The sequence below is a fragment of the Diorhabda carinulata genome, chromosome 1, assembly GCF_026250575.1.
Source record: "Diorhabda carinulata isolate Delta chromosome 1, icDioCari1.1, whole genome shotgun sequence".
NCBI lineage: Eukaryota > Metazoa > Arthropoda > Insecta > Coleoptera > Chrysomelidae > Diorhabda > Diorhabda carinulata.
In genome coordinates, this window is record NC_079460.1 from 14,525,120 (window position 1) to 14,552,020 (window position 26,901).

Consider the following 26,901-nt stretch of genomic DNA (forward strand, 5'->3'; position numbering starts at 1 on the left):
CACAAATAGAGGAACAATTGGGGTTTTGCGATTTGCCTGTTCACATTTGCCTTTCACATTTGTACCAAAAAATACAAAATGAATTGGCCGACAGTATCCACGAGTTAGCTTGGGAAATAATAGAACAAGCTGGCGTACAAGAACGCAGAATTGCTATCGAAAAGGGACACATAGGTAAAGATTCCATTCCATACATCACCGTTATAGCTGATGGAGCCTGAAGCAAACGCTCTTATAAAGTAAACTATGATGCAGCATCAGGAGTGGGAGTAATCATTGGTCAAGAAACCAAAAAGGTATTATTCCTAGGAATACGCAACAAATATTGTAGCATGTGTGCAAGAGCCGAAAACAAGGAAGAACAACCAATTGCACACACGTGTTTTAAAAACTGGTCTGGTCCATCAACAGGCATGGAATCTAACATCATAGTTGAAGGTTTCAAACAGAGCATCGAGATGCATGGTGTTAAATATTTATATCTTGTTGGTGATGGTGATAGTAGCGTGACAAAAAAACTGGCCGATGCACGTCCTCATGATACACCAGTATCAAAAATCGAATGCCGCAATCACTTGTTGCGAAATTATTGTACACGGTTGCGCGCACTAACCCAGAAGAAAACAAGTTCCAAAAATCTGCCTGTCAGTGTTAAACAAAGGAATATTTTGATGAACAGTATAAAACGTTTACGCAGTGGGATTATTGGAGCGATCAATTATATTACCACTGAAAAAAGCGAAGAGTGCCATGCTGAGAAAGTCCGATTATTGAAAAAAGACATTTACAACGGACCCTACCACGTTTTTGGAAACCAGGAAAAATGTGAAACATATTTCTGTTCTAAAATGACAAACATTGACCAAGATGAACAGAAAAAAGGATATGATTGGGTAACTGAAATGAAAGCTTCCGGACTGTTCCAGGATATTTTGTATGTCGCAGAACGTGTTACGCGAAATGCCGAAAGTTTGATTTTAAATATGGACAACAATGCTGTAGAATGTTATAATTCTGTTGTAGCAAAGTTTGTTGGCGGGAAAAGAATCAATTATACGGCGCGACGCTCCTATGCAACAAGATGTGAAGCGGCTGCCATATCCTACAACGTACCTGCTGGCGAATTTCCGCGCTATATCCATAAAAAAGTGACCCATGCGAGCCCTGGAAAGTATATCAAAAAGAGCATTGCAAGACGTGCACAAAACATTGCATGGAAAAAAAGTAGGCGAACATTGTTTTCTGGCACAATAAAACAAAAGAGGAAAGCAATAACAGAGGCTGATGAAGATTATGGATTACCGTCATCAGATATGCATGAAGAAGAATACAAATCAAGAGTTAAAGAATTCCTCAATAACATTCATCTGAGCAAAGAAGAATATGAGATTTTACACAACACAATCGGCCAAGCAGACTGTTTATTGTGGAAAGAAGAGAGATCTAAGAGACTAACAGCTTCTGTTTTCGGACAAATTTGCAAACAACGTGCAAATACCCACTGCGCAGCTCTTGTTAAAACAATTATGTACAATCCATTTCACGGCAATATAGCCACAAACTGGGGCAAAGAACATGAAAAAATTGCAATTCGTTTGTATGAAGAAATTCACAACGTCGCTGAAGCAGAATACGGTTTATTCGTTGATGCTGAAAAGCCCTATTTGGCAGCTACATCTGATGGTCTAATAGGAGATAACGGCATTGAGGTGAAGTGTCCTTATTTAGCAGCTAAAACGACACCTATAGACGCTATCCAAAAACAAATTATTAAATTTGCAGAACTTCGAGAAGGACGTATGTTTTTAAAACGTAGCAGCAATTACTTTTATCAAGTACAAGGGCAGCTCCATACAACACAACGTCGTTATTGTATTTTTATTGTTTGGACACCTATTGGAATTGAGTCTGAAATTGTAAGTTCATCCAGTAAGTATATTATAACTAATACTTACCATAATTGTTTTTTTTTAGATATTTCGAGATGACAACTTCTGGGACCAAAAAATGTGTAAGCATCTAGAGGAGTTTCATTTCAAATGTTTGTTACCAGAAATCATCAATCCGCAACATATTAACAAAAGGCGTATTAAGGATCTTAGAAGATGAGAAAATATTTAAGTATTTGTTCTGTTATAAATCTATTGATACGTTATGAAATTTATTTTTTCTGTATCTGATATTGTTCACGTAATTGCGTATGTTAAACAATATTTTTTCCGACCATGCAATTTACAGTGTAGCAGACTCCGCCCCGATAATAAACACTTATACCGATACTAATGAAAATTGGGCTCAACGCCTGTGACTAGGCAACCTTCTCTACATAAAGATCCGTTCGTAGGGGTTAAATTGTGCCCTCATTGTTCAATATTTTATGTTTTTCAGTTGATGACTGCAAAGTTCAAGATTCAATTCACTCCGAAGCAGAGTGTTTTTATGTACATTCTTTTACATTTCAGTGATGTGCGCGCTCATATTTGAGACATACTGTGCGGTGGTTTGTAAATCTGTTTTTTTGTTTTTTGTTAATCGGTCTTTGCTTCGGAGTAGAGCCATTGTTTTGGCTGCAATATGCAAGTGTTTTTTTTTTTAATTTGGTTAAATACTTTAGCCACAATATTACCTCGCGCATACGGCATTTTTGGACAGCTAACATTACACCCCTAATTAGAGTTTGACGTTCACCATAATCTAATCTTCTAATCACTTCCATTTTAGTTTTGAGTGAAATGCTTTTTCTGGTTGCTTTCTTTTCTTTTTCATTATCACCCTTAGTAAAAAACTAAAGATCAAAATATTTGACACTGTAATATAGTATTAAATATGTAAATTAATACCTACTTACAATAATTTCAACAAATGTTTCGAATAATAAAAATATGTCTGTACTATACGGCACCAAACAAGAAATACAAATACACTCTTTCGGATATGTATTTGAAACAGAGTTAAGCGGGGTCTTACTGTATTATACATCAGGGAGCTTTATGTGGAAAATCAGTCAAGCAAAATCAAGTTTTTCAAACCGTGAGTAAGATTATAAATAAGATTAGACGTGGAAATTGATCTCTTCTACACAGAAAACTTAGGCAGTTTTAGTGGAAACAGAGGCTGAGTATGGAGACTTGCTAATGTACAACCATGTAAGGTGGCTGAGTGCAGGAAAGTGCATGGAACGGTTTTTTGCCATAAGGAAAGAAATTCCTGCATTCCTCAATGAATACGTTTCATCGGACACAACTGAACTGGAAAGAAAGCTTAAGGATCCAGAATTCTTAAGACAGTTAGCTTTTTTAACAGATCTGACTAATCATCTTAACAGTTTAAACTTGAGTCTTCAAGGAAGAAACCAGACAGTTTCAGATTTAATCGGAAAAATAAACGGATTTCGGAATAAGCTGAGCGTGTTTAAACATGCTTTGGAAAAAAACAAGCTGACATACTTCCCTAGCTGTCTGCAACTAGCAGAGGAATTCAATAGTGAGGAAAATATTGAGTTTTCATGCTGCAGTTCATAAATTCAACAAGTTATTGATGAATTCAATACAAGATTTGAAGAAATCGAAAGTCTCAAAAGCAGTTTATTGCTTTATAATAATCCTCTTGGAGCAATCATTGAAGATCAACCACCCGACTTACAAATTGAGTTATGTAACCTTCAAGCTGACATGTTCCTAATCACCAGACAAGAAAGGAGACGTCATCTCATGAGACTGTCTACAACTGGAGGTGGACATTTCCTCATTGGTGGACGAAGTCTTCATTCTTCACATTAGATATAACTTTTTATTATTATTGCAATGTTTCTATTAGCTCTCAAAAAAATATGTATAAATTTTCCATTCATTTACAAAAACGTACTCAATGAGCAATAAAAGAAATAATACTCTTTTTTTGTTTTAATTATTTTTATACTTTACATTATTTTGCTATTACTTTAACAAAATTATTATATGGCCCATAACCACATCAAAGGTTTTAGTTTTGGCCCTTGGAGCCTTGCAAGTTGGACACCCTGGGTCTAGCAGATGCACGAACGTTTTATATGCACAATATGGAAATATATGCCAGAAAACAACTAGAGGGACAACACAAGTTGTCAAACGTTGCTTCCAACGTAGTGAAATGTTTGATATATACTATTAATAAGACTGGACGAAACGTTACAATGGATAATTACTTCACCCCAGTTACCCTTGCTAACGATTTACTTCTAAATCACAGCCTGACTGCAAAAGAATAAGCGGGAGATCCCATCCGAGTTTGTTCAGGTAAATAAATCGTCCATTATGCAGTACTATGTTTGCTTACGGGAAAAATTACAATCACTGTATTCTTGCGTCGTATATTCCAAAAAGTAATAAAAACATTCTGATGCTATCTACTCTCCATGATGATAATTCAATAGATCCGTCCACCACACAAGCAAACAAGCCAGAAATTATAACATTTTATAATTCCATGAAAGGTGGGGTAGATGTTGTAGATTGATTAAATTCAAAATATTTCGTAGCAGAATTAGTAATTGTTGGCCACTAATAGTTTTTTTACTCTATTAAATATTGCTACAATAAATTCCCAAATATTTCAGAAACATAACATGGGTGAGATAGAAGCAGGGAGACTTTTTATTTCAGATCTCTCAAAACAGTTGGCATTACCTCATCTAATCAGGCGCTCTTCTATTCCAAACTTGTCTATTCCTCTTTGACAAAAAATATCTAACATTATTGGCAAAAGACCAACGCAGACTGTAGCTCCGTTACAAGATCAGCAGAATCAACAAAAAGTAAAATGTAGATATTGCCCCATAAGAAGGAACAACATCAGTGTGAAACTTGTGTCTCTCCAGTATGCAAAGAACACAGTCAAACAATTACTTATATTTGCATTGAATTGTGGTAATAATTCTACTGAAGAATCTTTGTAGTTTATATTTTTTTAAACCTATATTTTTAAGCTGTTCTTAAAAATAGGTATTAGTATATTTCCTATTCTGTGAAGAAACTTTCTTAATCCATTTTTTAACTTTATTTTGCTAACTATTTTTTTTTAAATTTGTAATAATATTCATAAATAAACTTATTAAAAATATATTTTTTTTACATTAATGACAAACTCTAATTCTTAGATAAAATCTAACAGGCGACCTATCGGATTATGAAAATAGTAGCGACCGTTCCCGGGTTAAATAGAATAGCTGTTTCCATAAATTTGCTATTTCATTGCCACAATATGGTTTTAAAAAGTATCATCGACAATAAATAACACAACTGTTATCAGTGTTAACATCAACAATATACCACTTATAAATACATTGTTTCAATGCATTCTATAAATATGTTTACATAGCAGTGCATGACTGACACAAAATTTTAATTTAAAAGTATTATTTTTTGGTATTCATTTTCTTTGTATGTTCATAAATCAGTGCAAAAATATGTAAATAAATTTAGTCATATCATATAACCACTACTTTGAAAACATACCAATTGTTTAACATAATGCACTGAAAATAAATGTTTAATATACACAAAAATATTTGAAGGTATAGATAAAAAATATTTAGTGCGGAACTCACCCTTCAAATGTTATTAAATTATCTACATCAATGTCTCTACTTGTTCCACTTGTTTTCTTGATATCAGAGTAACTTCTAGTTTCTTCACATGTACTAATTATATCAATATTACTATAAAATGTAGACTTTGATGTTTTTTTGTTTGTTTTTTTAACTTCACTATGTGTCACAATACAATTTTTACTTTTAATGTACTCTAACACGGGGTCTTCACCTATTTTCATACTAAGTTTGGTCTTCAAAATAATGTACTGAGAACGCCAGTATTCATATGAAGCCCTTTTAAGTGCTATGACCCATGTAGCAACATCTTTTTCACATCTACATGAAAATATATGTTTTGCTTCGTCATCACGATGTTTGTCGTTGACTTTGAATGTAATTGAGAAAGCAAATGGTATTCCTCTATGAGGTTTTTCATAAGACACTTGGGCATTTTCCAATATTAAAATACCGATCGGTTCTTCTTCGGCAACTCTGTAATAAAATAAAATGTTTAGTATCAACTTAAAATATCGTTCTTTGAATGAGGGGCGTTGATACCAATCCGACCAGTCATTTCCTATAGGCTTCATATGATGCATAACTCCTTCTAAATCTGCATTATTTTCACCAAGTGAAATAAGCTCCCTATCATTGTACTTCATTTTTTATTATAACTGCAGGTGCTCTGTAAGGCAGTTATTATTTACTACATTGAATAATTATAAACCTCAATCTATTTTTGCTGCAAATAACCAACAACCACATAAAATACTTTTCGGAAAATATAATCGGGTTAATTCGATCGTGATCTGAATGTTCGGAAAGTAACTTGGATCACGTCACTGTTCGGAATCCAGTTAGAACCATATGACAGAATCCGTTCTAAATAAATTATAAAAATCATATATGTAATACTTCTATATGGACAGTTGGTATGGGAAAAAACGTCCATATAGGAGTATTACATATATGATATAAATGAGTAACTGTGATTGTTTATGTGTTATACACAGAACATAACAAAGATAGAGTATGTTCTGTAGTGTTATCTTTTACTCTGCAGAAGAGTAATTCCTATATCAGGGCCAAACATAATAAATGCCTTCCTTCACAATAAAAAAAAACCAACGAACCTCTCTATCCTTTGTTTATGTGTTGAGTTGAGAAGGTATGTAACATCTTATAAAAAAATAATATTTACTAGATTAGTGATATTATTATATTGTGCGATTGATGTTTAAAAAAGAAGAAGACAAGTAACCTTTGAAAGTATAGAACGGTCTTACATGTGTTATTTTCCAATTTATCAAACACTGCACGAAACCTATGTACTCAACGCTCATGAGCTTGGTAAACAAGAATCACAACTTCACATGAGTTTTGTATCAAGTGACAAATATTAAAATAGAACCCAAATTATTTGTTACCGGGTCTGGATTAATTGAATACAAAAATGACTATGGAAGCACTTCTTTGTGAATATACTGGTATACCTTATTATTTATACTTTATTTTAAATAATAAATATTACCCAATTTAGTGTAATGTAAAATTTGTAGATTGTGCATCAGAATTCCACTTCTTCATCTGAAGATGAAGAGGAATCTCATATAATTACAAAAATTGAAAATCTTGTAGAACAGTCCAATAACACAAGAAACGTTCAACGAGCTTATTGGTATGTGCTTATTAACCTCTTACATTTGGAAATGAAAAATTCTAACATTCTCCTAATTTTGATGGTCATTATAAAAAATGTGGTGAAACAAACTTGTTTTTGCCTCTAGAGAAATATAGGATCATTTGCAAAGAGGCTTAAATAAAATGAAAATTTACTATACTAAACTAATAACACTTTATTTAACCCTAGCTTGATTATGTTTGGAAATACTAGCACAATTCATAAGCTTTAATCTGACAGATTACTCCAGGTATTTATTATAAAATAAATGAAATTATGTCATATTTCCATGAATTTTTTATTTACACAGCAAGATACAATTAAAGTAATGTGAAACAAATAAACATAATATTTTTAAATACAATTTGTACATACTTTTGCCTGATGTTCCAGGCACATGTATTTTTTACATGCTTAACACTGAAACTGTCATTCTGCGTTTTTTAAGCACAAAAAGCGCAGGTTTTCCGTTTTTGACTGTCTTGGACTTCTTCCCCTAAAATATCTTCAATTTTCCTCTTCAGGTTGCATTGCAAAGTTGGGATGCTTAGTCCCTGACGAAGCCAAGGTGTCATTAGATTCTCACAAATGGCACTACAATAAAATTATAACCGAATTAATTCCATATTACATTAACAAAGGCATATATACCTACCTATAGATACCTTGTAGCTTTTGTCTTTCATACTAGCAAATACTTCCCCTCTGCAAATCAGAGTCAAAATCCATTTTCTTCACATGACTGGACTCTAAGGCGTTTTCACCCCTTTTTATAATTTATATTTTTAAAGCACTGATGCTGGAAAGTTTTAAGGACATGTTTAAAAGCCATTATTTTCTTAACAACAAAAGGATCTGCAAAAAAAACAAACAAAAAGGTACTGCAAAAATAATATAGACATAACCTCAACAAGTTTTAAAGCAGAATTAATATGTTAAATTAACTCACCTGGTTAAAAACTAATAAAAACCTAAATCGTCTACAACCACATGCTATTCCTGAAGCAAAGGAAATAGGGGACCCGAAAAGAAGAAAATTAGATTCTTCTATCCAGATAAAAAGTACTGGTTTATATGGACTTGGTAATATTTGTCTATTGTCTATTAAAAATGATACTAATACTACAGTTTTTTAGATTGTGAGCCCAGGCCATCGACATCAACAGCAGATCCAGTTATGGAAACTAGAAGAATATCTAAGTTATAATACCCCAAGAAAGGGGTTAATTGTCACGCAAACAAATGTTAACACAATTTAAGTGTTCGTTAAAAAAATTACTACCACCAGCATCTGCTAAGTTTGTGAAAATGCAGGCAAATCTTCATATGAGAATGCCAAAAGGTAGACGTTATTCTGCAGAGAATGACATAAAACATGCCTATGAATGCTGGTTTAAATGAAAAGTTATTCAAGAGTATAAAACCCAAAATTGAGGCATTGAATGAATTAGACAGATACTGTATTTTTTGCATTGATGAAATGTTTTTGAAGTCAAACCTTTTCTTCCATATTTCTAAAGATGAAATTATTGGGTTAGAAGATTATGGATTATGAAAACAAATATTGGTTTCTGATCTGGGAAGAAATTTTATACAAATGGCACATCTATTAGGTGTGATGGAGAGATATCCTTTCTTTAAGGTAAAGGAGATTAAATTTTGGTATGTTTTTGACCCACCACATCTAATAAAAGCTGTAAGAAACAACTTAATGGCACATACATTTACATTCAAGGAGAAAACAGCCTCGTGGAAATATATTGAAGATTTCTTCAATGCAGATAGAAAATTACATTTCAGACTAGCCCCAAAATTAACCAATTCACACATTTGGCCAAGCAATTTTGACAAAATGAAGGTCAAATTAGCTACACAAGTGTTGAGTGCTGCAGTAGCAGCAGGTCTAAATATATCAGTGAGCCTGGGTGCACTACTGTCAGAAACAATGGGTACTGCATATATTATTGAAAAGTTTGATAAATTGTTTGATGTGTTTAACACCTCATCAATAAATACATACAAACCTTTAAATTCAACATTCGTGGGCAATAGAAAGCAAATAGAGTTTCTAAACGAAATGATGATGCTGAAAGGAATCAGAGTAATTGAAAATGGTTGAGATATCACAATACTATTTGACTAAATTATATATTTTCATATCCAGAATATATATTTATTTATCTCGACCACCTTCTGAAAACCAACCAAAACATCCTAGTTAATTCCAATATAATCCCTATACGTCGGTTTATATCTCCAACCAAAAGAATACTTATTTTCAATGTTTGTCCATCAGTTCCCCATTCCGTCATTGAGAAAGCATTGCATGACTTAGAGTTATCACTTTCCTCTCTTTATATCATACGTCAAATGTGGCTAACCTGATAATGGATATGTACATGTTCCCAGCTTCTGCCGTGTAATTTGCATATTACCTACAACACTACACATAGAATATTCATTTCTACCCACAAACTCGAATGCTTTTTCTGCAAACAGGCTGGGCACACTACTGATTCATGCCCCACACTTCCATCCCACAAAAAATCCTTCTCTTAAATCAAATGATTCTGTAAATCTCTTTTGTGCTAACCCTACCACTACTAATACTTAAGTTATACCCATAGTATCCTCGGAGAACACACCTCGTTTTTTCCTCTAATTTCCTTTTCAAAAACTAGTGAAAAACGTCCCTGTTCGAATAACAGCAGCCTCGACTCACCACAGCCTATATCTCCTACTGATACTCTTCCAGGTCCAATGCTTCCCCAATAATATCCAACATCCAGCTCCAGAATTCCTGCAAAAAAGAAGACCAAAAAATCTAGACTGACCTTTAAAAAACCGTATTATACGTCTAATCAATATAATTAAATTTAAACTTCACCCTGATCAAAAAGCTCTTATGTCTTAATGTCGTCGAAATGTCTCTTACTGATGACGGGAATACCACTGACTCCTCGACATTATCTCAGTAATGACTCGTTTCTTTCTTTTTAAACTAGTGCATTCTCTCTGATATAGTGGAACTGCGATGGATTTTATCCTCGACTAGAATGAATTCAGAAAATCATTTCCTCCCACAAACCTGACTTCCTTTGTTTCCAAGAAACCAACTTCAAAATTGATCATCACCGCAATTTGAGAAACTTTGAAGGATATCATTACATCCGTACCAACTGCATAAGAGTCAGTGGGAGTACTTCAATATTTGTATCCAGCGATATATACTTATCTCATCTCCCACTAACAACAAACCTTGAAGTAGTAGCTGTTACTACTTGGTGCCCCTATAAATTTACCATTTGCGGTATATACATTACACCGGATCACCCCCCTTAATAAAAAAGAATTAAAAGACCTAATTCTTCAACTTCCCCAACAATACATCCTTGTTGGAGACTTTAATGCACTAGAGACAACACAATAGAAAAAGTCATAAATTCAACTGGTCTTTTAAATACTGGATCGAAAACTCACTTTAAGATTTCAGGTTTCTACTCTGCTATTGACCTCAGCTTCAGTAACCCTAAAACTGCACTTTCTCTTTCTTGGCAAGTTTCCGATAACCTACATGATAGCAACCACTTTCCTATTTATTATATTCAATCTCTATAATAAAGAATCTATTGCCAAAAGCTTCTGGTAAATAAAAAATGCAAACTGGCCTAGTTTATTCCTCTCTCCAGAGCCTACTTATTATCTTTGAGCATTTCTACATATATAAATGATAAGCTAGATATGTTGCCTAAATGCATACTCAGATTGATGAGAATTATAACCCAAGAACAATAGTAAAAGAGATAAACGATTTCTTACAATGCAATGTAGGTGGCGGACTATTTTGTAACGAAAAATAAAGAGAAGCCAGTGATAATTGTAAAATTTGCAACACCATCTGTCAAAGCAAATTTATGTAAAAACAGGAAGCAACTAAGCTAAGCTGTCACCAGTGAAAACAAGTTACTCGTAACCAAATATTTATTAACGAAAAGTTAATTCATAACAAAATATTGTTTAACGAGGCCTTAAGGTTTAAAAAAGATCACCAATACAAATTTTGCAGGTTTAGAAATAGAAAAGTTTTTATTCGTAAAGATGAAAACTTACCCATTATAAACATACAAAGTAAGGAAGAGTTACCGGCTTAATATGTGCAATATAAAACTACATACAAATAACATTTGTGTTATTTATGGAGAATATAAATGTTCAAGAACTCAACGATTTTAAAGACCTAAAGAATGTAAGTGTACCTGAATCTAACTTTAGAATCTTTAACATGAACGCTAAATAAGAAACCAAGTATAAACATGCTCATACTATGTGGATTTTAAAAAAATATTATATTCAATTATGAATTAAAACCCTTACAACCTAACTTTTTATTTGGGTGATATGTTTATTTATCTATTTCTTTTTTTACTTGGTTGGGTATTATTAGAAGAACACCATTCCAAATTTTTAATAGCTTAATAAAACATTCAAAGTTCTTGGCTTGCACACTTCTAAGATTTTTATTCAAATCTTCAATTTGAATCTACAAATCACAAAATATATGAATAAATCACTAAAATATCAAAAACATTTTTCATGATTAGTTCTCATTTCTTTTCATCTGTGAGAGGCGATAGGATATTATCACATTCTTCTTGAAATATTTAACATCATCTTGGTAGCAAATTAAAGTTTTCGAAGGCTCATCTATTCTTAAATACTTTTTGTCAAAACATTACAATACCCTCTACAACACTCTTAAATCAGATGTTTTGTTGCAAGAAACCTCATAAAACCACTAATTGAATTTGTGGAGTTGCGTGGCTATGTAATAATAATTGTACCATTGTGCATTTTGTTTGAAAATTTTCAAGTTAGTTGTATATATTAAAAATTTGTACAAAATACTAAATAACTATTATTAACTGGTTACCTAATCTCAAAATAGATAAACATTTTTGCAATGTAACCACTACATACCTCTCTGTGCTATGTAGGATACAATATCATACATTATCACAATAAATCGTTTAAAAGTATTTTAAAATGGTTCTAACAGCGTGACAAAATTGATTCAAAATAAATTAAATCACCTAAACGTTTTATGCTACTGAAATTAACTAAAAATCGTAATGGCAACAAAACCTAAATTCTAGAAACAAAGTCAGATATACATTTGAGGAACTTAGGTTATGTTTCAATTTCGTCGTGCTCGTTTGGTAAAGTCGGTATCAGCTAGGTGAAAGCCCTTTCTGATTGGCCTGGAATGTGTGTTTTTTTGTAAGACCGTGGCTGTGAAGGCTTAGTGGAATTCACCAAAAAATAGGAAGAAGAATAAATTATTAAATCGATTTTTGTTTTGGCAGCTATCATGGTTATGTATGTAGTTCTTATGAAAATGTGAATTAGAAAATACTCTGAAAATCATTTAAGACCCAATAAATAGATAAATTCAAGGTAAACATTGTAATAAAATTTAAAAAATGTGTAGGTCATATTTCAGTGACATTTTTTCAGAAATATGGAAAACAGTACTGGGACTGAATATCAACAATCCCAAGAAAACGTAAGGGTCTTTATAAGGGTAAGGCCGCTTAGTAAAAAAGAACTGTCTGAAGGAAATGAAAATATTGTTTTATGCGATTATAGAGAAAATCTAATTGCATTAAGAAAAAATGGAGAGCATACTAAGCCTTTTAAATTTGATCATATATTTGGATTGGATACTACACAAGTGAGTCTCTTTTGTTATTCAAGGTTATCATTTAATACAAATATGTAACCAAATAATAATTGATAATTAATACCCATATACAAGTTACAAGTATAAACAATTTAATCTATGTTATTCAAGTCCTTAAGGACTTTATTTGATGACCTCCTTCCATCTAATTGCAAAATAAATATAGACAAATAAGGTTAACATTGAATGTGCAATTTCATTTTATGACAATGAACTATTCATTGTTGTGAGAGATGTATTATCTAGTAATAGTAATGCCACAGTTTTTTTAAAGAAACTTGATAAGAATTATTGATACCTACATTATTGGAAAATAATAAATCATGAATACTTTTTTACATTACAAACATAAGATCATGATAATTAATAAAATTGTATATAAACCAAATAACTATTGAATCATGGATAAAAAACTCAATGAAAGTTTATTTTAAACAAAAAATTTCTCAGCCATACTTAATAACAATGCATTCAAGGATATGCTTCATTGTTATATTAAGAAATAATATATTAGGAAGATTTATCAGTTAAAACTTCTATCAGCTGTTCTAATGCTTTTTAAATATCATTTAATTATTTTCTGTTGACCCAAGTTTTCCTATTCATATCATATTGTAATTATTTTTCAAACTATGTAAGGTATATTTTTTAGTTCTTTTTCACTTTCAAGAAAGATTTTCCCAAAAGTAAATTATGCAATTCATTACCACTTACTTTGTGAATACCATATCAATAGGATTTCTACAAAAAGAATCTGCTTTTCCTTTTATTAAGTTTCATCAGTAGATCAAGTATTTTATGTTTATGGGTAATTTAATTAAGTCAAATTCATCAATTAGGGACAAGTTGCATTATTGATGTTAATTGTGTACAAATATATGTTATCAGAATACTACCATAAAAACATGTTTTCTTTTATTATCGCATATTTATATAATTTTTTTAGTCATACTTTTTTTAAATTGAAAACAAAACAGAATTTTGCCCTTTCATCTCTAATGCACCCTTCTAACATTTCAAATATCTGTGTTCAAATATCATTAACATTTAGTTAGGTACAAATATAAGTTAACTAAAACAAAAAACAGAGTTTCTTTTTAATTTAAACTCATTTTTCAGTTGGAAATGTACAAGATGACAGCATTTCCAATAGTGGATAAAGTGTTAGAAGGTTATAATGGTACTGTTTTTGCTTATGGCCAAACAGGAACAGGCAAAACCTACACTATGGTAGGCAACCATTTGGTTCCAGAACTAAAAGGTATTGTGCCAAATACCTTCTCTCATATTTTTAGTCAGATCGCCAGAGCTAGTGAAGAAAAATCATTTGTTGTAAAAGCCACCTATTTAGAAATTTACAATGAGGAAGTACGTGATCTCTTAGCCCAAAATCCCACCAAAAAGTTAGCGATACGAGAGAGAAAGGATATTGGTGTGTACGTAAAAGATCTTATGGGTTTTACCGTTGACTCTATACAAGCTGTCACTGAACTGATTAATCGTGGTAATAAAAATAGAATTACTAGATCTACTTTGATGAATGATGTTAGCAGCAGATCACATGCAATTTTCACTGTTACTATTGAGTCTAAGAATAGACAGGATAATAAAACTACTGTGGGAAAGTTGAACTTGGTTGATTTGGCAGTAAGTTGAAAACTAATTGTTAAATTATTTCTGCATCTGATGTTAGCCATAATCATATAATTATAATTAAAAAAACATTGTAATGATTATCTCATTTAGAATTTAAAAATTCTTAACTATTAAAATGAAGTTTTAACTGTAGTCAATTTATTAATATATACCTAAAAGTAAGATATATATGGAAAAAGGTAAACATTCAGAATTCATTTAAATTTTTTACATCTTTACTTATCTTGCCATGAATAGAAAACTGTTAAATTTACAGGTGGTAGTGACTATTTAAGTGGTTTAATGATTGATAATATTCTGTTTTTAAGAATTTATGGTGTCATTTAGATTTCGATATCAATTAATTTTATTCCATAGGCTTTTTCCGAGTCAATCAACAATGAATTTAGGTCATCTTCTGTAACAAACTCCACTTTTGTCTGGAAATATACAATGGTTGGGCAAAAGTGAGAAAGTGGAAAAAGACATGATCCATTTTGGTAGAATGCTATTGGATAAGGTAGCAGATTACCTATATTTTTCATTAAAAGCAACATGATAATCTGGTGCTGCATTTAGAAAGTAGTGGAGGAATAATTTTACACCATGCGAGACACTATGTTTCATTAATAAAATACGAGTTGCCGCTCAATCTATAGCCTTTATATCTGTATCAACCATTTACCTTGGCTGCCAAGCTTGTTCAATCTGGTATCAATTTGTGTGAATCATGATTGATTACACACTATTCAATTTGTAGCAGAGCTATCTCATGAAGTTGAGGTGGCTTGTAATGTACTGCAAGAAGATATCAACCTCAATATTATAACTAATAATTTTAACACATAAGTTGCCTAATGAAGCTGAGAATATAATCAATCATTTAGGAAAAAACATGTCTATCAAAATTTATTGAAATTAATGTACATATAAGGGTGTTCACCTTTTTTTTAAGTTATTATATATTCTAATAGGTCTATTTTTAAGGGCTCTGAGAGAGCGTCTCGTACTCAAGCAACTGGAGAAAGATTGAAAGAAGCTAGCAACATTAATCTCTCTCTTTCTGTTCTTGGAAATGTGATATCAGCCTTAGTTGATGGGAAAAGTACCCATATTCCCTATAGAAATTCCAAATTAACAAGACTTCTGCAAGATTCTTTAGGTGGCAATTCAAAAACAGCTATGGTAAGTTTAATTTATTTTCCAAATTAGCATAAAATGTAACAAAACCTTTTTTTATATGTTTTTAGTATAATAAGATGTTTGAAATTCAGTGTACATGTGAACTAAAACATTATTTATTATTATTTTTTTTTGTTTCTAAGTGCCTTTGTATTCCAAATGAGGCAAGTTAACCATAATAGTTTTGTTATGTACTACTTACATCAATGCATCAATACTTGTACATGGAAATATTCTATTGAATATTCTCTATTTATAAATATATAGTATTGGAAATCTTTTGTAAGTACATAGCGATGCGTAAACAAAAAATGTAAAATCTGTAACCAACTTAATTACCATCTATCAGTGTAAGTTTTAATAGAACATTTCGATAAATTATACTATGCTAAACTGTTTCACTCCATCTCCGCTTCACTTTACCAGAGTGTAGTGGGAATGTGTGAATGAGGGTTTACTTTCAATGATAAATTTTTCAATGGGACAATTATTTTTCATGTGTTGTGATTAAGTTGCCTTCCAGGTCCTTAGAGTGATTTCTAAATTATTTATTCTTTGGGTTATTTAAAATAAGTATTTATTGACATGGTTTTGAAAGAGCTATAAATTTTAAGGAAAAAGGAAGATATAAATACATTCACAGCTGACTAGGATGAAATATATCAACCTATCTCTATAAAAGATGTGGTCTTTATCATGATAGGTGTTATGTTATAATGTTTTCCATCTTTATTTCAGATTGCTATGATTAGTCCTGCTGACATAGATTATGAAGAAAGCATGTGTACACTAAGATATGCATCTAGGGTCAAATTTATTAAGAACTGCGTTAAAATTAATGTTGAAGAAAAAGGACTAATTGAAGGTTTTGAACTTGAAATTGCTGAACTGAAAGATCGACTTGCTCAACTTAATGTAATTGAACAGCGAAGGGAACAGAAAAGGAAAGACAGAGCAGTTAGTGCTGAAGAAAAGGAGAGATTCAAACAAACTGCAATGGAATTGGAGAGAACAGAGTAACTATCATCTTTTTTTTTTTGATGAATGGGTTTTAAACTTAAAATAATTTTAGAAAAATAAAGAACGAGCTAGAAGAAAAGGTGGCCTTAATTCAAAAGAAAATTCTTGTTGGTGGTGAAAATTTACTGGAAAAAGCTCAGCAACAAGCATTTTTCTTAGAATCCTCTGCAGCTGAATTAGAAAATTTAGACAGGAGTCATCAACATTTAGAAGAGCAACTAAATAAAAAAACTCTAGAAAAAATAGATGTAGAAGAACAGTATTCTTCATTACAAGAAGAAGACGTCGGTCTTACTAAGAAGCTCAAAAAAGTTCAGTTGTTTATAAAAGAAGCTAAGGAAGAACATTCTGATAAAGAACGAGAATACCAAAGAGATTTAGAAGCACTATATGACAATAATAGGCTATTAGTTCGGGAAACCCAACTTGCTAATCTTATTTTAGATAACTACATACCTCCTGAATATTTGGTAATTTTTTTTTGTTTTATATTATAATCAGAATTACTCATTGTACAGACTATCCTAAGGTATGTAAATAATCAAAATGGTAAAGATCTACATATTTACTAACTCAACCTAGCTATGCTCGATCCAAAAAGAGATAGAGTGTAAACAGAGGTGGAAAAAAATTTATAACATTATGGCAACTAGCAACAGAAGTGTTGTAAAAATCAGGGGAGGCTAAGTATTAAGCAATAAAGAGATACACACTAGCTCTTATTGCTTCGTGAAATTCAGTCTGGCATCAATAATCACTCACAAGTATTGAATGAATAGCCGAAATGTGATCTCCTGCTCCACGACTTGCAACTTCATCGTCTCCGTTTTTTTTTCTGTGTGTGGTGTGCGTGTGTGTGTTTTTATGAAGGTGTGGAAAATAATTTTTACCTATCATCAGGACCAGATGAAGTCTGGAATATCGGGCTCAATTCAGACTAAAAACCTACTCCTCTCTCTTCGACCTTTTCCCGTTAGTCAAGCTATAATTGACCGCTCCATGCGGTTCACCCAGGTGTCTATGGGATAAGACGGTAAGCCTAGCGGTCATTTTCCGAAGACTTCCACTGTTTTTGCCATAGTTGTAGGCTGTTCTTCTGTTCTTTATTCATTAGTTCTGCTTTTGTTAATTCAATAGAACTTTTTCGCCGGTAGAGTGCACTTCTCTCTTTAGCAGTAAGCTAAAGGCAGCATTCCGGTTATAACGCACACTGCGATTTGAGGCACCTTACGGAAAGTGCTTACCCTCTCAAGGCACTCAGTCTATATACTGGCATTACCTTCCTCCGCGATTCCTGTATAATGAATGCATCAGCCCATATCGGAATGCCATAAGTGTTAAGACTGTTTTGACCATCGCGGAGCGCATCGGCATTTTCAGCTTGAGTAACAAAAATAATAAATCGTCTCCATTGGTTTGATATGTCTGCACAATACAATTTACAAAGTATACAATATACAGACATCATGCAACAGCAGTGGCGAGATTTAACATATATGTCATTCTTCCTCTTAACCACTTATCTATGCAAAAGAACTTTATACAGTCTCAACTATAAACTTATAAATAATTATAAAAACTTATATAAGATAAAGTTAGTTACATATTTGCTTTTTAACCAATTTAATTCATTCAGTTCATTTGGGCTTGCATTGCTCATTCGAGGACTTTTGAAAGTACTAGTAACAAGCTTATAGGATGCATATCTATCAACTCAATCGGATTATGTACTTTAGTTACTGGACAGACTAACGCCTCCTTCCAGCCGTTAGGAAAGTAGCCAGTCTCTAGACAAAAATTTATGATATGCGTCAAGAGATTTAGCACTGTGGGCAGAGTTTGAGCATCCACAACGTAAGAGCATCATTTCCAGCCGCATTTGTTTTAATCGTAAATACATGGTTAAGAATTGATTCAGGAGATTTCATAATAAACCTGAACTTTCTGCAATGGTCCATTTTATGGCTATTGTAGAAAGCAATCTTTTCCTGACATACATTATTGATCTCATCGGCCTTTTGCAAACTTGTAAGCAGATTTATATACCGTTCAGAAATTCAAGGTATCCTCTTATTACTGACTCAGATGCAAGATTTCGTTATTCTCGATATGCCTCCCAGTTTTTTGCAGAAGCTTTTTTTGTACTTGAAAAGTGCTTTATCTCTCAAGTGCATTAGTGCCTTGTGGGCAGAGGTTAACCAGGGGAGCAGGGGGCTTACTTACTTGAACTGTTCTTAGAGGTAAATGCTTTTCAAACAGAGACAAGTTGGATAGTAAAAAAGTTTACTTTTTCTTCAATATCTGCTAAATAATAGAGTTCATCCCATGGTACATTAAAGAGATCGTAGCTAAATTTATCTTCATCAAATCCTTTGAAATCATGAAATGTTATATATATATATATATATATATATATATGTTATATATATATATATATATATATATATATATATATATATATATATCTGATGATTCTTTGTAACGGGTAGGTTGGCCTCACAACTGATATCACTGATACCATCAGCGTCGAGGGTGCCAGCAGAAGCTACAATATAGGGATCACTTATAAAAATAGGATCCAACAAAGTTAACTTATTTGCAGTTACACGAGTTGGTTCATTTATGACCTGTAAAAAACCAAAAGTATAAAAGAATTGTGATATAGGGTTAGCATAATTACTAATCAAAAAGTCAATGTTCAAATCTCCCATAATTGCTATGTAGTTACATACAGGTAATATTTCTGGTAAGAAACTGTCTAAAGCTTGCACACAGTTAATAATATTGTTTTTGGTACAGTAAATTACACAAACCACTAAAGAGATCTGGCAATTCACTTTGATCTTCACCCATATATTTTTAAACCCATCCACTTTTTCTCTTATGTACAATCTCTCGTACTGGTAATCCTTCTTAATATACCACCCAACACCTCCTTCCCACCACCTCCAAGTAGTCCCGGTGTCGTAGTTCAGGATTCTGCCAAAGAAGTCGCTTGCCACTAACTTAGCAGGTATTTCGGGCGTTATGTCGTTGAGGCCCACCAAGCAATATTTCTACTCTCTGCAATGGCGTCCTTAGCTGTGTTGATGACGAAGTTAATAGCATAGAGGGTAGAGCGTTTTTCGGAAGCCATGTTGGTTATGAGAGCAGCTGTTCGATAACTCTTTCAATCCTACCTTGGATAATCAGAATTTTTTATGTGGTATCTAACATGTAAAGCAGATGGTAGGATGATGGTTAGTCAAGAGATTTTTTTCCCTTAGACAGAAGCATTAGTCTCAGTCACAAGGTCGTGTGACTTACCTCATTATATTTTCTACTTTCTTTTCGGCTTCCCCAACACTGATAGGGTGGTGTCTAGTGCTATTTTAAACGTCTCAGAATTAAAGGTATTCGCTGTCCATCCTACTGGAATTGTTTTTGTGTGGTCTTTTCTAGGTTTCTCGCTAGTTGATACTTCCCATAGGATCGCACAGTGATTACTGGCAGTGTAAATGTCGTATTACCTCCCACGAGCTATTTCTGACTAGATTGCTGCTACGATGGAAGTGGCATCTCTTTTAATAAATGTACGTTTATTGCTTGTATTAAGTTAAATTATGTTCAGATTCCAATAGTGCTATTCCTCGAGCTTGCGTTTCTGTACTGCCCCAGTCAGTCGCCCATGAGTTGAAATCTCCTGCTATTAACCCAGACAAACTTCATTTTGCTATACTCTTTCAGTATTTTCTCTTTCGTCTTTGGCTGCGTCCTGCGGGGCGGCAACGATTTCCTCTTTAGTCGCCATCTCATCAATGTCGCGAATTTCGATATCTTTTTGCGACCCCTTTCCAATCACTTATGCACTTTTACTTCATCTATGATATTTTTTCGATATAATCCTATTTAAAAGGTTGTGTTTAATTTTATGATTTATCAAAAGATGGTATTTTGTAAGAAAATATTCTTCGAGTTATCTTACCAGATTTATACATTTACTTTTCTTATATCTTGATGATGGTACCATCTGTTTTGTCATTTCTTTTGATGCACACAAAATATGACTGCTACAGCATTTTTTTAGTAGTACAAAAGTAGCCTTTATTTACAATGGATAGTTTGTCAAGCTTTCACTACTTATTAGCTATGCCATAATTTATCTGACTGAATAATCAGTGTTACTTTTGGTAATATCTGCCTATTAGAGAAAACTATTCCTGTTGACTGCCAGAATAGTTTACACACCACAATATGTGAACTAATAGTAGAGACATTTCATGTTTAAATTGTTATATGATTACTATTTTTTTAACATTTCCAGAAAAAAATTCAGTACAATATGATTTGGAGTAATGATGGTCAAGAATACCAAATGAGGGGTGTTGCTTATACTGGTAACAATATGAGAAAGCGTCAAAATACTAGTGCTGAAACCTTAACTCAGGTGAAATTTGATATGAAGCAACCTTTCCATAAGTATCCTGAAAGAAAAAAGGAGAAATCAAGAGACAAACGGCAACTTCCCAAAAGTTTATCGGCTGCACCAAAGTCACGTTAGTAATAATTTATTTCATAACATTCAGTTGCAAAAAAAATCCATTGAATATCATCCTTTTTTAAAACCCATATTTTCAATGTATTCCACAAAATGATTTTGATGATTTTTTTCTTATAAAATGTTGTCACTATTTTTGTCTCTTTCAAAATCATTAAAAATATAAAGCTGGAATAGTATTACTTTGATTATTAAATTCAAGTATTTGGAATGATAACTTGTAATATTTAGAGGAGTCATATTAAATAATTTTATCAAATTTGAAAGCCACACATAAATCCTTTTTATCTATACACAATTTCCTCAAAACAAGTGTAATGTAACCTTGCTTCAAGAACATAGTAGAGTCACAAATATAACTAATTATTTCATTATATAATTGCATTTTCATATAATTTTTGCAGCTGAATGAAATATTTGTCTTGTATTGAAACCTATTATACATTTCAAGCCATTAATACAATTTTATGTAGACATGTAATCAGATCTCAAATCATGAAATAATCTTAAACAATAAGTTTCTTTTATCATGCTTATATTCACTTATATTACTATAAGGGTGAAAAGCGTAGTTAGAAGACACAATCTCCGAGGTTCTAGATGTAATTCTACTAAACTATAGTAGTTTGCTATCCATCATGATTTTTGTTTTTTGAAATCGACAGAATGATATTTGCTTTTTAACTGAAGAAATCATCTAAAAAATAAATTATACGTATGTAACGATTTTATATATTATTTAAGATCATTAAAATTTTTGACTTAAGCGTATCCATTATTAAAAATTCTCATATAGAAGCATATCTCAGTGACTTGATTGTTTCAGTATTTTCCCTGTCGCTCTGCACGTCATTTACCACCTCGATTGTAATAGTATTCCATATGATTTTGTTGAGGGACTTTATTGGATATCTGTTTTCCATTAGAGTTTGAAAGAGGTAGGTTTTTGGTTTTTAAAATAGGGTGGCTTAAAAGGCTGATTCTGTTTTTAATGTTAGGATAAGCTTCGTTTTCATAAAAGTGGTAAAGGTTTCCCGTACCAGTCATTCATAAGTGAGTTATATTAGGTAATCCTATTTGTTTCTATTTTCAAAATCAGAACTCAAAAAAAATTGTCTTCATTAAAATAATTTTTTATATAATGAAGAACAACAGAACACCTAATATAATAAAATGCTACACAAATCAAAAATCATTATGAAATATTATTAACTAGGACAGACGAAGACAATGTTAGTGTGCTACTGCTCAAATCTTACTAGAAGAACTAGCAAATAACATTCTAAATGGTAACAAATATTATAAACTAATGGAAAGAAATCCAATTTCAACAATAAAACTCAAAAACTATGAATTAACTAACAAATATAAGAGTGTTTTCACTGAGAACGAACTAAAAAACTTGAGATCAACATCAGCAACAACACCAAAATTTTATGGCTTACCCAAAGTTCACAAAACCCCACTAGAGATATCTGCCCTATGTCTCAGTATTTAGATAATAGACTATAAGGTCATCAATACGATAAAAAAAAATAAAACTGCATTAACTCACCATTAAATATCAAAAAAATTAATTCAATTATAAAGATTCAAAAATTCTTGGAACGGAATTTAATACACGAAAATGAGAATTTTTCGAAATGGTTCACATTCACAAGAACGAAAAAGCTATAAATGATGAAAAAGACCTAAATAATTTAAGTGAAATTTATAGCTCTATTTTGTAGATTCTAAGAAAGCTACAAATAATTTGATCAAGATAATGAAACATTAAATACCTTCGGGGAAACAAAATTCTGCAAATCATATTGGTTTGAAGTCACACGATTTTTTTGTGAACTAGTTTTATTTTATCCATGCATACATCATTTGCTTTGAGGAATTTGTGGTTCTATATTCCATTCTAATAGGTTATCAGCACTGTAATCTTTCTACATACCAATTATTAAATATGTATTGCGTATTAGAACATAAATTGATTGATATCAAAGTAAAATGAATTATTTGAGATCAGATTTGTCTTAAAAAAATAGTCTGTAAAATGGTTGGATATAGCTAGTAATTTCAATTTTTTTGTTTCTATATGATTACCTTTATAATGTGAAGGGATTTATATGCAATATAATATTTTTTAACAAAAACTGAAAAACAATATCGTTTTACAGTATAGTTTAGAGAAATATATCAAATATCCTTATAACGTTAATATTGTTATATATATATATATATATATATATATATATATATATATATATATATATATATATATATATATATATATATATATATATCATACTGTCGAAACAGAGGTGTCGTTATAAACTATAGGAATAGGAAATGACAATTAATTCTCACCTTCTAATTAATGATGTAATTGTTTGCTACAGTTTTCCAAATACCAGTATTATTTTGATAAATTGATTATTTTTTGCATAACTTTGTGTCCAAAATTATTTTTAAAATAAGTATTGCCTTGCGGTATTAATAGAACATTTTTAAAATATATTTTCACTATTTATATGAGCTATATATTTATTTTGCTGTTTTAAATATTATTTATTTGGCTGTTTTTAAACTTATCGGTATTGTTATTCAGTTTTTTGTTAAAAAATATTAGTAATTTATGGATAAAACCTGGAGAAAATTGTATCTTATATTGTTTTTCTAATTTAGATATTTCGAAAATTCAACAATTATTTATTCTTTTTTAGTTACTAATGCTTTTGATGGAAAATTAAAATAAAATAAGGTATTTATGACTCAACCGAAAGATCTCAACTTAAAAGTGCTATCTTTGAAGTAGAAATTAATCAAATCAACTTTCAAAACTATACTTCTTATTATCAACGCATATTGATATATCTACCTATGTCAATATTATAATAACTTCAATATGCTATTAGTAAAATATTATTAATCTTCAGATCAATCAGTACATTCTGTAATATTTTCTTGGAAACATCTGGACACATTTCTTGTATTTTAAATTCTATTAAAATTATCAATATCTATTTTTTAGGCATATGTATAAGGAAAGAAAGAAAATTTAAGAGCCTTGTTAGTTTTAGAGAACTTTTTTGGAATTCTTTAACAAATAATGACAACCTCTTGCATTTGATAATTATATCTCATAAATTGATTTTTCCTCTTTGAGACAAATAAACCATTCTCTATATCAAATTCTATTAAAGTCAAATGACCTGAAGATTGGGAATATTTATACTTATTCACTTTACCTATCTACGTTACAAAACTTCTACTTATATTAGTGATTTACATTGTATACAATTTTTTTGACAAAGTGTGACAATTACTAACTAAACTTTTGAATTTATTTAGTCTGGTTTTTATACAATTACCAAAAGCACGCAACATTTTTTATCCTAATGGTAGACTATCTGTCACTTTTTTTCTTGTCAGTGTCTGATTGTCTTTTGTTTATACTTCAAATAAATTTAAACAAAAACAATACATCATTGATTAGCAATTGGAAGGGGATTGGAGATTAGAAGTTTTTCTGTTAAAGCCGGACTAAATATACAGTTGTAGCTCGAAAAAAATTACAATTTGTTGAGAGTATAAGCTTCAATTATTTAATTTATTACTATGAATTTCTGCTATTCAGCTTTAATTTTTGTCATATTTTGGATTGATTTTTTTGTTGTTAATTTTAAGTTGTTCTAGAAGACTATTACCTCTTTTATGTCCAATGAAAATTTGAATTAGCAGCTCTAGGTTTAAAGTTAAAATAACTTGAGACACTACTATTTGTTAATCATAACTACCATAAAAGTTCTTTACAATATTTTCAATGTCAATATTACTATTAATATGTGCTGCCAGTTTGGTTCTAGTCTATTATTTAATAAGTATAATTTTAAGTTGCTTAAGACTGCTTTATTTTTAGCTTAGTTATTACAGAAATCATATTTTTATTAAGTTTTTAAATATTTATTAATCTATAAAGGCCAGTATTAGAATCATTGTGATGTTGGAATGTATCCCTTTACATACACTTATTACTATTTTCTGTTAATTGCTGTAATAAAATTATTTCAACTAATAAACAAAATTTGAATATATATTCATTTTCAATTGTAATCCTTATTTCTCAGACTTTTGTTTTGTTGATAAATTGATTTCATTTTAGAGGTGTGGTGACGTTTGAACGAATTACACTTTGGGTGATTTAGATACAAAAGTAACAATATCAGAAATCACTGAAAAACTTAATTAATTATCCCAGACGATGAATACATAAGTATTCGAAAGTTCGGAAAATATATTGAAGTTAGTCCACTAGTCTATATATATATATATATATATATATATATATATATATATATATATATATATATATATATATATATATGTAGCACAAACCTTGTGTAGGCCAATACTATGAAGTGAATTTGAGTAAAGAAAAAGATATACCTGTATATGACTTTTTATGCAAAATCGAAAATGGAATACAAGATTAAAAAAACTATGAAAAAATAATATACGTCACAGAACCTGTAATATTTTATAAAATTTTCAGAAACAAAATTAAATCTCAAAATAATAAAAAATTACTACTATCGAACATAATTTAAAAAAAAAACAACAAAATAACCACATCAAAACTTTTAAGAGCTGACAAAACAAACAAGACTGTTTTAATGCAATCCAGAGAATATCTAAATTATATATATAGGTTTAGACATTTCAAAAAAACTTAAAATTCGTGATGCCTTACCACCCAAAAATTTAAGATTTGCCAAAGCTTCATAAAGAAAATATAACACTAAGACCAATTAATTCATGTATCCAATCACCTTTCACTCCTCTTTCGAAATATTTATCTAGCATTTTGAAAAAAATTGCAAATATGAACAAGCACTATATAAAAGATTCTTTTCATTTTAAAGCAAAGATAAACATACAATCCCATAAAACAAACAAATATTATCACAAACGAGACAGTTGCCATCCTATCTGCCTTTTATACATTCCTGATTGAAAATATTTTTTATTTCATCATAAAAGCATTCTATAAAAATAATAATTTAGATAGTACACTAACACATACATTGCTTTAGTGATAAATATATATTGGCAGGGATCGCGGTTTAAGCCAGTAAAATCTTTACTTAAGTTTACATAAACTTTATATAAACGGGTTGGCTACGCTCCGTTTCTTAACATGTGTCGGCTATCATACATAATAATTTTAACAAAAAATAACAATGCTTTACTCATCAAAAGAGAATTATCATTTCCTATTACTTCAACTATTGTCTATGCTACATATAAATTACCTCTCTTGGCGATGTGGATCACACTACTACTGTTTTAGAATAAGAATCTGGCGCGTTTAACCTAGGATGTGGTTATGTCATAGATGAGATGTGGTTCATCTCATAGATGAGATATGGTTAATCTCATGAGTGGCTCATCTATTATATAAACCAAGTTTAAGCTGATCGCAAGATTTTATGTTCACATGTGTTTCATTAGTTGTCACCTTAACTGATCCTAATTAATATTTAGGT

The 26,901-nt window shown here is 31.2% G+C and overlaps 3 protein-coding genes and 1 long non-coding RNA gene across 9 annotated transcripts; 2 read left to right on the forward strand and 2 right to left on the reverse strand.

The window, feature by feature from the left end:
- Positions 1–332: 332 nt before the first annotated feature.
- Positions 333–9,416, forward strand: LOC130900150 (uncharacterized). Of its 4 annotated transcripts, none has more exons than XM_057810554.1 (4): positions 333–6,737; positions 7,129–7,247; positions 8,065–8,333; positions 8,387–9,416. In XM_057810554.1, exon 1 carries the CDS (start codon positions 333–335, stop codon positions 1,986–1,988), a length of 1,656 nt encoding a protein of 551 aa, XP_057666537.1. In that variant the 3' UTR covers positions 1,989–6,737; positions 7,129–7,247; positions 8,065–8,333; positions 8,387–9,416. The 4 variants fall into 4 exon arrangements, 2 of the variants coding, with proteins under 2 accessions (XP_057666537.1, XP_057666530.1); XR_009060143.1 differs by lacking the exon at positions 333–6,737 and adding an exon at positions 6,816–7,056; XM_057810547.1 differs by having other exon boundaries at positions 7,129–8,333.
- Positions 2,374–6,373, reverse strand: LOC130900168 (pleckstrin homology domain-containing family J member 1-like). Its single transcript, XM_057810576.1, has one exon. It carries the CDS (start codon positions 6,229–6,231, stop codon positions 5,581–5,583), a length of 651 nt encoding a protein of 216 aa, XP_057666559.1. The 5' UTR covers positions 6,232–6,373; the 3' UTR covers positions 2,374–5,580.
- LOC130900175 (uncharacterized) lies at positions 7,671–12,434 on the reverse strand. Of its 2 annotated transcripts, XR_009060145.1 has the most exons (5): positions 12,228–12,392; positions 9,896–10,050; positions 8,200–8,434; positions 7,906–8,105; positions 7,671–7,844 (listed from the first exon to the last, which is right to left on the reverse strand). It is a non-coding gene; the product is annotated as an uncharacterized LOC130900175 (long non-coding RNA). The 2 variants fall into 2 exon arrangements; XR_009060146.1 differs by having other exon boundaries at positions 8,200–10,050; positions 12,228–12,434.
- LOC130900129 (kinesin-like protein KIF3A) lies at positions 12,429–25,449 on the forward strand. 2 transcript variants are annotated; one of them, XM_057810522.1, is made up of 8 exons: positions 12,429–12,704; positions 12,765–12,981; positions 14,110–14,637; positions 15,613–15,810; positions 16,546–16,823; positions 16,880–17,297; positions 21,131–21,362; positions 24,079–25,449. In XM_057810522.1, exons 2-8 carry the CDS (start codon positions 12,769–12,771, stop codon positions 24,108–24,110), a joined length of 1,899 nt encoding a protein of 632 aa, XP_057666505.1. In that variant the 5' UTR covers positions 12,429–12,704; positions 12,765–12,768; the 3' UTR covers positions 24,111–25,449. The 2 variants fall into 2 exon arrangements, with proteins under 2 accessions (XP_057666505.1, XP_057666514.1); XM_057810531.1 differs by lacking the exon at positions 12,429–12,704 and having other exon boundaries at positions 12,775–12,831; positions 12,897–12,981.
- The last annotated feature ends 1,452 nt before the right edge of the window (positions 25,450–26,901 follow it).